This window comes from Nuphar pumila, chromosome 4 (assembly GCF_984573655.1).
Source record: "Nuphar pumila chromosome 4, dmNupPumi1.hap1.1, whole genome shotgun sequence".
NCBI lineage: Eukaryota > Viridiplantae > Streptophyta > Magnoliopsida > Nymphaeales > Nymphaeaceae > Nuphar > Nuphar pumila.
This window is the reverse complement of record NC_143252.1, coordinates 11170696-11182958: the sequence shown is the minus strand read 5'-3', so window position 1 is coordinate 11182958 and position 12263 is coordinate 11170696. Positions and strand designations below refer to the sequence as shown.

The 12263-nt window shown below is 37.4% G+C and overlaps 1 protein-coding gene across 2 annotated transcripts in view; it reads left to right on the top strand.

Moving 5' to 3' along the window:
• Positions 1-9577, top strand: part of LOC149839365 (uncharacterized) — a 41557-nt gene extending 31980 nt beyond the window's left edge. For both annotated transcript variants that reach the window (XM_090002507.1, XM_090002508.1), the window contains 2 exons: positions 8676-8779; positions 9241-9577. In XM_090002507.1, the coding sequence (XP_089858633.1) occupies positions 8676-8779; positions 9241-9346 (210 nt within the window). In that variant the 3' untranslated portion in view covers positions 9347-9577. The remainder of the gene's footprint in view (positions 1-8675; positions 8780-9240) is intronic.
• The last annotated feature ends 2686 nt before the right edge of the window (positions 9578-12263 follow it).

The window sequence follows — 12263 nt, the reverse complement described above, 5'->3', positions numbered from 1 at the left end:
TCAAAATTTTGAAAAAAAAACACCAAAAAAAATCCATTTGGGAGGTTTGGGAGGGTTTCCATTGGGGAGGTTTTTATTTCCCTATATATATGCATATGTATATAGCTATGTATATACACATATATATACAACTTTAACAAACAACTACGACTATGAGGGTTCTAACGGAGGTCATCATAACCTATTTTTATCGTAATCTATATCACTCTTGAAAATAGCCTTTACCATTAATCTAACTTTGTATCTTTCTAAGGTTTTTCACTCTTAGTTTTTACTTTGTAAGCCCATCTACAACCTATGGTCTTTTTTCTTTTAGGTAGGCCTTCTATTTCTCTGGTTTTGGATTTCTAAAGAACCTCTAATTCATCATTCATGGAATCTATCCATTTATGATAGTTTTTGGCTTGGTTATATGAGGTAGGTTTGAAATATGAGAGTATCTTAGTTAAATATGCTCTATATTGGGGAGATAATGATTCATATGATACAGATGTATCAGGTGGTCTAGAGACTCTGTCATATCTTCTAAGAGTACTTGCTTCTTGTATTTCTAGATTGGAATACCTTTCTAGTGCACTAGTTTGCCTATCATTCATTCTCCTACTATATTGTAATACCATAGGTTCACTTCTGTCTGTCATCACTAACACCACTTTGGATATTGAGTTGAGGTTCTTCATCAATAATGTCATTACTCAAAGATTCATCATTGCTCTTAGGAAGCAATTCCAACAAAAATGAATAATCATTAGCTTTCTTAGGCGTATTTTGATTAAATAAGCTTTCCTTTTCTATAAATGAGACATTCCTTGAAAGGTAAAGTTTATCACTTTTGAAATCGTAGCATCGAAATCCTTTTTGGTTTTCACCATATCCAAGAAAAACACAAGGTATTTTCCTAGGTGATATTTTATCATTTTTCTTTGTAAGAACAAAACATTTACATCCAAAAGTCCTTAATATTGAATAATCAAGGAAAATTTTGTAAAGTTTTTCGAAAGGCAATATATTTTGAAGTTTAGTAGAAAGGACCCTATTTATGAGATAGAGGGTGGGAAGAGAGGCTTCTGCCCAAAATTCTTTTGGAACATGTTTTGAAATAAGTAGTCATAGTGGTTTCTATTATATGTTTATGTTTTATCTTGGCCAATCCATTTTGTTGAGGTGTATTGCCCCAATATCTTTGGTGTAAAATACCATTAGTCTCTAAATATTTTCTGAGATCATTTGACATAAATTCTCCCCCTGAATCCCAGTGAAAATAGATATATTTGTTTTGAATAAGTTTTTAATAAAGTTGTGAAAAGTTTTGAAAATTTCAAAAACTTCGTATTTGTGTCTAAGAAAATAAATTCAAGTCTATCGAGAGTAATCATCCACAAAAATTACATAATAAACATAATCACCTTTTAAGGCAATAGGAGTCGGACCCCAAACATCTGATTGTACTAATTCAAGTGGTTTAGTAAAAAAAAAAGTCTTCTCTTTAAAATGGAATAGCTTTTATTATTCCAAGAATGCAATCAATGCAATGAAAGCTTTCATTACATCAATTTTTCAAATAAGGTACACTGGATAACTTAGATATGCTAGGATGTCCTAGCCTTTGATGCCACAAAAGTATATCCATATTTTGTACAATGTAACAAAAAATATCTTTTGGAATAATCAACGGATTCATGTGGTAGAGATCTCCTTCCCTATGACCTTCCTCAATCTGCTTCTCGGTTTAGAGATCCTGCACCAAACATCGGTCCGATGAGAAGGAGATACTACAACCATGGTCGGTTATTTGTGAAACATAAAACATATTTAAATTAAGGTTTGAAACAAATCTAACTTTAGAAATAAAAGAAATTAAATTTTTTTAATTTCCAATTTCTTTTATGTTGAGCGATAAACCATCAACGGGAAAAACATTAGTTGTACTTGAATTGGTGCCACAATCGGAAAGTAAAAAATTATGAGTTATATGAAGGGAGGCACCAGAATCTAAGAGCTAAGAGATCTTACTAGGAGGTAAGGAAGAGGAAACTGCAACACCCATGATGAAAGATGACGAACCTTCGAGAAGCGAGAAGCTTCAAAAAGTGACCCGATGGCTCAATAATTGATCGCATTGGTGAAGGAAGGGAATACGCAGAGATTCTGGCTAGAGGATGATTTGCTCCGCGCTGCGGGCGACCGTCTATACACTCTACGGTAGGATACCTTGAGGAGGCACTTGATGCACGCGTGCCACGATACTACCTGGGTGAGTCACCCAGGGCAACAAAGGACCTTGGCATTATTAGAACGTGCATTCTATTGGCCGTAGAAGTGCGATGATGTAGATGCTTATGTGCGGACTTGCTTGATTTGCCAACAAAACAAGGCCATCAATTAGAGACCCGATGGACTACTGGAGCCCCTACTTGTGCCAAGCCGTCCGTGGGAGTGCATAACCATGGATTTCATTGTGAGCTTGCCGAAAGCACAAGGCTGCAGTTCGATTTATGTGGTTGTGGATAGGTTCTCGAAGTATGTTGTCTTCGTGCTTGCCCCTGCCACCTGCTCAGCTGTAGATACTGCAAAGTTGTTCGTGCGGAACGTAATCAAGCATTGAGGAATTTCAGAGAGCATTGTTAGCGATCGTGATGCACGCTTCACTGACAAGTTTTGGCGAGAAGTGTTTCGCTTAATGGGGATAAATTTGTATTTCTTCATAAGTTTTTACCCACAAATCGATGGACAAACAGAGAGAATAAATGGTATGCCGGAGGAATATCTGCGGCACTTTGTCAGTGCCAACCAAAGGGATTTGGTTGATTTACTTGATGTGGTTAAATTCTGCTATAACCTCCAAAAGAGCGAGTCTTCTGGACACAGTCCATTTGAAGTCGCAACCAGACAACAGCCGCAGACTCCGCACTCCCTTGCTGCGCAAGGACGTGGCAAAGCACCTTATGCATACCAGTTCGTCAGGAGCTGGCAAGATCAGATAGAGTTGACGAAGACATATCTAAACAAGGCGACCAAGAAGAATTGGGCAGATGAGAAGCATCGTTCGGCAGAATTTCGTATTGGAGACAAAGTGTTCGCCAAGCTTTTTCCCGACCGCACAACTATCTTTCAGGGCCACCCCCGAGGCTTTATCTGCAAGTATGATGGTCCCTTCATCGTTACCAAACACGTGAAAAACTTTGCATACCGGTTGGACTTGCCAGCAAACTTTCAAGTGCATCCGGTATTTCACATATGTAACCTGAAGTCGTTCCACGAAGATGAAGGAGACCCTCAACTGAGCATGCCTCAACGTGCTCCGATCCCGCAGTGAGCACCCTCAACGGTTAGTGTACCAGGCAAAGAACTAGTAGTCATCCTCAACCATTCCAACAACTATCTAGGGGAAGTCAAAAAGTACTTAGTGCAGTGGAAGGGATTGCCAGAATGCGAAGCCACCTGGGAGAAGGTCAGCAACATGTTTCAGCATCGACAGCTTGTAGAAGACTACCATGAACAATTGGCGTCGAAGTCGGTGCCAACTTTGGCAGGAGAGCATGTTCCGGACCACCATGTTTTTCACCTTTTTGCTTTGATGTATATACCTCTTTGGCACTCTCAAGTGCCCCACAAGGCCTTACAGCTTAAGCACTCCGTGTATTCAGACCCTCTCTTCCCCTCTTAATGTACTTTGCTTTCAAGTATTTATAAAGAAGCTTTTGCATCTTGCCTCTTTGCTCTCTTTGTGATTGTGCATGCACGCACTCTTGCTTCTGCTCGTGCGCGTGTGTTGTGCGTTGCTTGTGCGCTTAAAAGGCCTGCCTTTGGTGTTTGCAATTACCGTAAGCTACGTCGCGGGGGCCTTCGCTTCTAAGCCCGTGACAACTTGTATCCCTCTCTGTTCTCGTCTCCTCTGGTTTCTTAGGGTATCAAAGCCTCAAGTTTGATCCACCTTTGGGTTGATACTACTTTTGTAGCCTTGTCTACAATAGTCTGCATGTTCAGTTAATCCCTACTATTCCTATTTTTCTATAGCTCTTGCATACCTTCTGGTGTTGTGTTGTTGCGGTTGCATATACTGTTATTGCAGACCTACATCATCGTCTCTGTTGTCTCATTTGGTTACACATCATCTTTGCCATGTTGTTGTGATAGTTGAACATGTTCTTCGATACAACAGTTTTGACGTGAGGATCTGCACAACATCATTCATCCAGTGTTTGCAATTTCAAGTTTCAGTCCAGACTTAAGTTCTCTCTTGATTTTACATATTGTTTCATTTATATGGCTTTTATCGATTTCTATCTCTTCAAGTCCTTCTAATGAAATAGCAAACCCTTTTTTCTTGTATCAAACTTTCCTTGTGTCTCAACCCCTCGATGGAGACTACTATGTCACCTAGAGTCGAGCCATGATTATAATGACTCGACATATTTCAACCCAAAAATATTAGGATTTTTTTTTATGGTAACACGTTATTGATTTCCTTTTTCTTTTCTAAAATATAATAATACAATGATTTCACCAATAGACATGTTCCAACGCAAGTACTAGACGACCTAAGTGAGCGCAAGCGTAAGCTTGTCTTAACTTCATAATACTAGATCCAGTATGAAACCACTGTTAACAAATTCGATTGAATTACTACAACAACAACTACGCCTTCATCCCAAAACAATTGGGGTCAGCGATATGAACCAAAAATGAAATTCATTTTGGGTCTTCCACATGAATCCTTTTCCTCCAATCATTTTTATCCAATGCCATGTCCTGGGTGAGGTTCAAAGCATTCATATCCTTTCCTATCATCTCCATCCAAGTCTTTCTAGGCCTATCCCGACCTCTTTTAACTAATGTATTTTCCCATTTCTCCAACCTTCTAACTGGAGCATCATTAGGCCTTTGCCGAATATGTCCAAACCACCGTAAACGATTCTCTCGCATCTTATTTTCAATGGGTGCAACACCTACCTTCTTACGTATCTCCTCGTTCTGAATCTTATCTTTTATTGTATTTCCACACATCCATCTAAGCATCCGCATCTTAGCTACACTCATTTTTTGAATATGATGTCCAACATTCCGTATCATATAGTAAAGCGGGTCTAATAGTCGTCCTATAAAACTTTCCCTTCAACCGCAATGGCATTCTACGATCGCACAGCACTCCAGTTGCACTTTTCCATTTCATCCACCCAACCTTTATCCTATGATTTACATCTCCATCAATTTCTCCATACTTTTGAATGATGGATCCCAAATATTTGAAATAATCATTCACCGGTATTTCTTGCTCACCAAGCTTCACTACACTCCCATCACTACTTCGTTGCTTACTAAACCGACATTCCATATATTCAGTCTTACTCTTACTCAATTTAAAACCTCTAGCTTCCAATGTCTGTCTCCATAATTCTAACTTAGCATTAACCCCAGCTCTAGACTCATCAATCAAAACAATATCATCAGCAAACAACATACACCACGGTACATCATTGGCATTGCTTTAACCAAAATAAGCTATAAGGAGTCAGCTGGCACATGCACTAACATTTAATAGCTCCTTAGAAAAAAGCTCAAGATAAGGGCATCCAAATAACAAAATCTTTATACCATTACTTAAGTGAACAAACACAGCAAAAAATATTGATTTGAAATCAATTTAATATGCTAGATTTTTTGTTAAACCTCATGGACACATTACATTTAAAAACATTGTCATTCAACCACCCATAAAAGAAATTATTTAAAATATGAGTGTCTCCCATATAGGCTCCATTTTCGCCTTTTGATCTCAAAGTCTTTTAAGAGTACCATAATACTCTCTAACGGTCTTATCCCCTTGTTTACAATTGTGGATGCGGTCACGCAAGTCCCATTTGTGCGCGACATCCTTTTGAGTGTATGTTTGTTTAATGAAGACCCATGCTTCATCGTTTTTTCGAATTCAAAGATGTTGGCATATATGCCCCAAAGGGGTTTGGCATAATGGGATGGGACCTAGGCCATTAGGCAGGTGGTCTAGGTTCAAATCTCATGGGCATCATCCCTTGCGCAAGCCGAAGTGTGGCGACGGCCTGGGGGCAAGGGGTAAAGCCCACAGAGTTTTATGCTGCTAGGACAACGACCATAAGTACGTCAGGCAAAGCCAACACAGCTAGGTCTCTGATCTTGGGGGTGGTTTCTCTGTGTAAATATCAAAAAAGATGTTGGTATATGGTTTTTCGCACATACTTCCCATAAAGAGAGAGAACCTTGGCATGACCAACCTCCCATTCTTTGTGAGCTTTCTTCTAGTTCAAGAGACCTTTTTCTCTCACTCCCTTTGAAGGTTTCTTCCTTTGTCAAAGCATCTTCTTCCACAATAGACTTTATGGGAATGAGTTGTTCGATCTTCTCGAACCACCACCACGCGATCCTCGTTCACACAATCCACAAACTCAAGAGCTTCAAGGCTCTGTTATCATGTAATGAAATACAAAAGTGAACAAAATAGATGCCACTAAGGTCTTGCACAATTACAAATATGTGCACAAGTACAACAAGCCCCTTATGGGCCAATACAAATCAAGAGCACAAGCCACTTAAGAGAAAAAACATAAAAAATAAATAAATTTATTTATAAAATGCTTAAGAAAAAGCATTAAGAAAACAATGGGAGAGATCCCATATTTATATAGTTACAAGAGGGTAGGTGGCTAGTCCAACTAGCTCTTGGGCTAGTCCCAACAACTAGAAAGCTAAGAAAAATAAAAAAAGGTGTTTTACAAAACTGCCCTTAACGGGCAGGTCCTATTACATCAATAGAAAAAAACAAAATTGCCCCTAAGGGGCATTACCTATTACATGCATACAAAACATAAATATATATATATATATATATTATACAAATTAACAATATGAACATGTTAGATTTTAAGTGCAAAATGTCAAAACAAATCATCAAAACTGATGGGAGTGTCGGATGCTTGATGCCCAATGGATACTTCTCAGGTAAGTATCTTTCAACTCTAAAATACTTGACACTTGTTTAACAAGTGTCCACAAAGTTGGACATTCGTCTCTTGATACCGAGCACTCGACACGTGCATGGCACTCACTGGACACTCGACACTCATGTCCAAATTTTTGGACACCTAATTTTGAAAATGGTGTCGGAGCAGTGTCTAAGAGTGTTGGTATCAGTGTCTGGAGGTGTCTAACACCGACTCTTCAGACTAGGTGAAGTGTCCATGTAACAGCTTTTTGCGAAACCAACCCAAGATAAGAAAATAACTTTGTTAGATGATAGAGAGTAGATACAGAGTAGCAATGATGCATGGGACTCACACAAAGTGGATCGGATACTTGCTACATCACAGTGACTCAAAGCATTCTCTTGTCCTGTTTTGTGACCAATACAACAAGCAAACCTGTTTCGCTGCATGTTATCAACCTCTTTTCTTTTTTTATTCTTGTTTGTTTGTGTGTCTGTGTGTGTGTGGCTGGGTGGGTGCTGTGTGCGTGTACATGCTACATATTACAATACTTGGTATTTTTTTTATATGCTATTCTATTAGTTAAAAGAGGTCGGGGTAGGCCTAGGAAGACATTGATGGAGGTGATAAGAAAGGATATGAAATCTTTGAACCTCACCGAGGACATGGCATTGGATAGAAATGAATGGAGGAGAAGGATTCATGTGGAAGACCCATAATGATTTTCTTTGTTGGTTCATATCGTCGACCCCAATTGTTTTGGGATGAAGGCGTAGTTGTTGTTGTTGCTATTCTATTTTCTTCTGATATTGCCGTTACCCTGTGCATTCTGTAACATTCCATTAGACACACTGTCATAGTTAGTGTGTGTGTGTGTTTCCTGGATTGAACTTTAAGGCAATCCGCATGGTTAACCTGTCACAACTAGCCATAGGTCATGATGTTTGACTGGACAACATGGTTTGTTCCTGGAGTGAACAATTTTGATGTGGTTGATCGTTAATGTTGATGGATCTGCTAAAGTTTTATCATCAAGCCTTGCCAACTTATATTAGTGGAACTGCAGTAAACTTGACACATTTTATCAGACATTCATCAATGTGTCAGCCTTGTCGCTGCAAAAACTTATATTTCTCTGAGTGTTGTTCAGTTTATCTTATCCAAGATTATATTTAGACTATTTGGGCAATCGGACTATAGTATCTTGATCCAAACAGTATTTTATGAATGTTTTTCTGCTGAAATGTCTGGAAGATCTCATTTTGGTATGGACGTGGTTTTCAAGGGTACTCCAGAGAGAGAGAGAGAGAGTGCAAGTATCTGCTGTTGCAAAGGATGATCTTTGCTTTCTTCTGGTCATATTAGCTGTTCTTATTTCTGATTTCTTGTTATCATTTGTCATTTATCGAGTCAAGCTACAAGAAAGGAATAGCAGGTCTATGATTTCTAACATGGTGTAGCAGCACTTCTCTATGATTTCTGACGTGGTGCAGCAGTACTTCTTTTGCCATCCACTAGAATTGAATTTTTCCACGTTTTTTTTTCACTCTTCCTGATTTCCAGCCACTTTCTGTTATGCCTAGTCTAATGGTCAAATTACAAAAGAAAAAAAACTCTTAAGTTGCTTGTGTGATGCTTCCTCTAATCTTGTCCCTCTTTAATGAATAATTGTTCAGATTTTTAGATGGTCCAACTTATAAACATGGGTAAGTGCAGGTCAATGCAGCTGGTGATCTCTGTGCTATCTGCCAGGAGAAAATGCACGCTCCAATCCTACTGCGTTGTAAACATATCTTCTGTGAAGATTGTGTATCAGAATGGTGAGTTTATTCTCCTCTGTTGCACACGACTGTCTTCATATTTTTCAAATACAGAGTTTCCCTATCTTGAACTCTTTGTTGAATGTAGCTTTACCTTTTTTTTGAAACCTTTTTCTTTTTATCATTTGCAACGTGTTTGTGTGTGTGTGTGTGTGTGCATTTTCCAACCGGAGGCCTGCCAAGGTGCAGTTGGTGATGACAAGGTGTTTCCTTGGCTAGTGGAAATAAAAGGAAAAACCTTGTGTTTTCAAGCCGGGTGATGGCCATTTGAACCGAGGCCATCACTCAGTCATGTAGTATGGCTTCACCATCCAGCTATTTCATTTGACCTCTGCATTGTGCTTCTTTTTGACATCTTGACTGTTAACAATGTTTCTGAAAAGGATTAGAATGCTTAATCATTGCATGGAGCCTGACTCTGTGTTGCTTCTGTGGGCAATTTCGTGGAAACTGGTTTGCAGGTTTGAGCGGGAAAGAACGTGTCCATTATGCAGGGCATTGGTGAATCCAGCAGATCTTCGGTCATTTGGAGATGGTTCCACGAGCCTGTTCTTTCAGCTATTCTAACGACGTTGGTGTGAGATAAGGATGGGGTTGTATTTTTCTTCTTTTTCCCTGCCTGCAAATGACATTCTTCCGTGCCAGACGCTATACCTAGTCCAAGATACAAAGTGTCTCCTGGAAAGTGCCTGAATATATATGATGGAAACAGTGCAATCATATTTTGTACCAAGGTGGCCTCTTTTGAGGGAGGGAATAATAATGATCATATATATATATATTGTATTCAGTTGAAAAGATGTTCCAATTTTCTGCATGTGTGTTTGTGGTGTGCATGTGCAGATAGGTCTGGTCAGCAGGTGTTGAAGCTTGGCTCATTGTGGCTGGCCAAGCTGACCTTGAGCTCATAATAAGCTAGAGCTGACTTGGTTACAAGAAAATTGTTTTAGGGGTGGAAGTACAAGAACTGCAAAAAGTACATTGTTTCATAACTTTGGGCAATAAGTCGCATTGTTCTTGTAGAATGATACGATTAGAAATGCCTCACAATTTGCCAAAATCTTTTTTATGTTCAACATTTTTTGTTTTTTGTTTTTTTAGGATATTTTTACCCTTCACACACGTACGTCGTTTGAAGGTTGCAACATCTCAATAACAAGGAGTTACATGAACATTTTGTGAACTTGATAAAATTCATATAAAATATTTGCCAACATGCTAGAATCTCAAAACAGGAGATTCACGTGAAATATGTGGATCTTGAGTTTCACAAGTGTGATGCGAACCTTATAAAATTTAAAAGTTTGAGCTTGGCAAGTTAACGTCATACATTTGTGGATGTGAAGACTTTTGCATAGATACCATGTGAGCATCTTTTAATTAAAAACTCGCATAAAGTCTAGCGTACGTTCACAAATGCATGTTGTGACCTTCACAAATGCATGTTGTGAATATCCTTCACAAGTATTTTGATTTGAGTTTGTGTTGTGAATATCCTTCACAAGTATTTTGATTTGAGTTTGACAAGTTTGTGTCATACATTTATGGATGTCTCGACCTTCATGTAGATATCATTCAAGCCTTTTTTAATTAAAAATCACATAAAGTCAGGATGTTCATAAATGTATCGTATGACTTTCACAAATATTGTATGCAAATATATTTTAACATGCCAATGTTATTTTTTGAATGTCCTTACCTTCACATGCTTTCTAATTCATATATAAAGGCATTGACAAGTTTTTTTCATATTTTGTTTCTCACTAGAACCCTAACCCTTTTTTCTCTCTCTTGCTGCGTCTCTTGGGTATTTTATATTACAACATTTCAACAAGATTGCAGCAACTTTTTGGCCAACTTTCTCATCTTTTGACCTTCTAAACTTAGGACAAAAAGTGAGTGGAATGTGTTATCTTGTATTTTTAAGGTTATATATATTGGCTTTGTAGTATTTATGTTTGGTTGTTGTCGTCGATTTATGTTGTGTTGTGAATGTTATTAACTTCACATATTTTTTTATTTGAGTTTGACAGGTTTACGTTATACATTTGTGAATATCTCGAACTTCGTGCAGTTACCATATAAACCTCCTTTAACTAAAAATCACTTTAAGTCATAATATTCACAAATGTATGGCGTGACTTTCACAAATATTGTATGCAAATATGTTTTAACATACAAATATCATTTTGTGAATGTCCTTACCTTCACATGCTTTCTAATTCATATATAGTCATTGACAGCTCTTTTTTTGTTTTTTGTTTTTTGTTTTTTGTTTTTCGTTAGAACCCTAACCCTTTTCCCTCCCTCTTGTATTTTTTAGGCATTTCATATTGCAACATTTGAGTGAGGTTGCGGCAAATTTTGGTCAACCTTTCTCATCTTTCGACCCTCAAACTTAGGGTGAAAAGTGAGTTGCATATATATATATATATATATATATATATATATATATATATATATATATATATATATATATATATATATATATATATATATATATTGGCTTTGTAGTATTTATGTTTGCATATTATCGTCAATTTATGTTTGTTTGTTTGAGCTTTATATTTATAGTTATTTTGCTTTGGGATAATGAGGTTAGAGTTGATTGTGCACAAGTATGCAATTAGGGTAATGGGGCTAGGGTTGAACCTAATGGTTTTCAATATGATATAACAATTGTGGTTGGTGTAGGTAGTTGTATTGATTGAATGTATAAAGGTTTTATGAATGAAATTTTGTTACATGTTATTTTTCTTTGATGCATGGTATGTTGTGTGGTTGGTGTAGACAGTTAATGATAGCCTCATAAAAGGATAAAGTACACTACTATCTCATTGATGACCCTCATTGAAGATCTATAATGGTGTAAAAAAGTAATATTTTTAAGAAATTTATGACTTTGATGTCTCATAAAACCAAATATGTTAAAGAGTATTTGAGTTTCTGATATGGTTATTTTGCAGACATAGAAAGCTAGAAAATATTGATACTCATTCTGAATGATAATGATATAGACTATATGTTATGTACTAGTGATGTTTACTTAATTATTTTTAGCGTATAACATGACAGAGTTAAACAAAAAGCAGTTGAAAGTAATTTTTAAGAATCAATTGATGAACAAAATAACTATCAAAGTAGTGTTTTAAATGATGATGAGAAATGTATAGAAAATATGCATTTATCTCAGGCAATATCTGTTGAGGGAAATCGTGTGGCAAACATTCAACTCTCTCAAACAGTTAACAATATAGATGTTTGTAACATGCACGCGGAAGGCATGCAGTTGTCCCAACCAATTAGGGATATAGATGTACGTACAAACAATGATCAACCTGCATAAACACGATGTGTGCAGAGAATGTGCATGTACGATAGCAAACTCGTGCTATTGATGTTCAATGCAATCATGCATATAACATCCAGCCTTTCAAAGCAGATGACATAACAAGGTATAATTTGTTGGATTGCATAATCTATG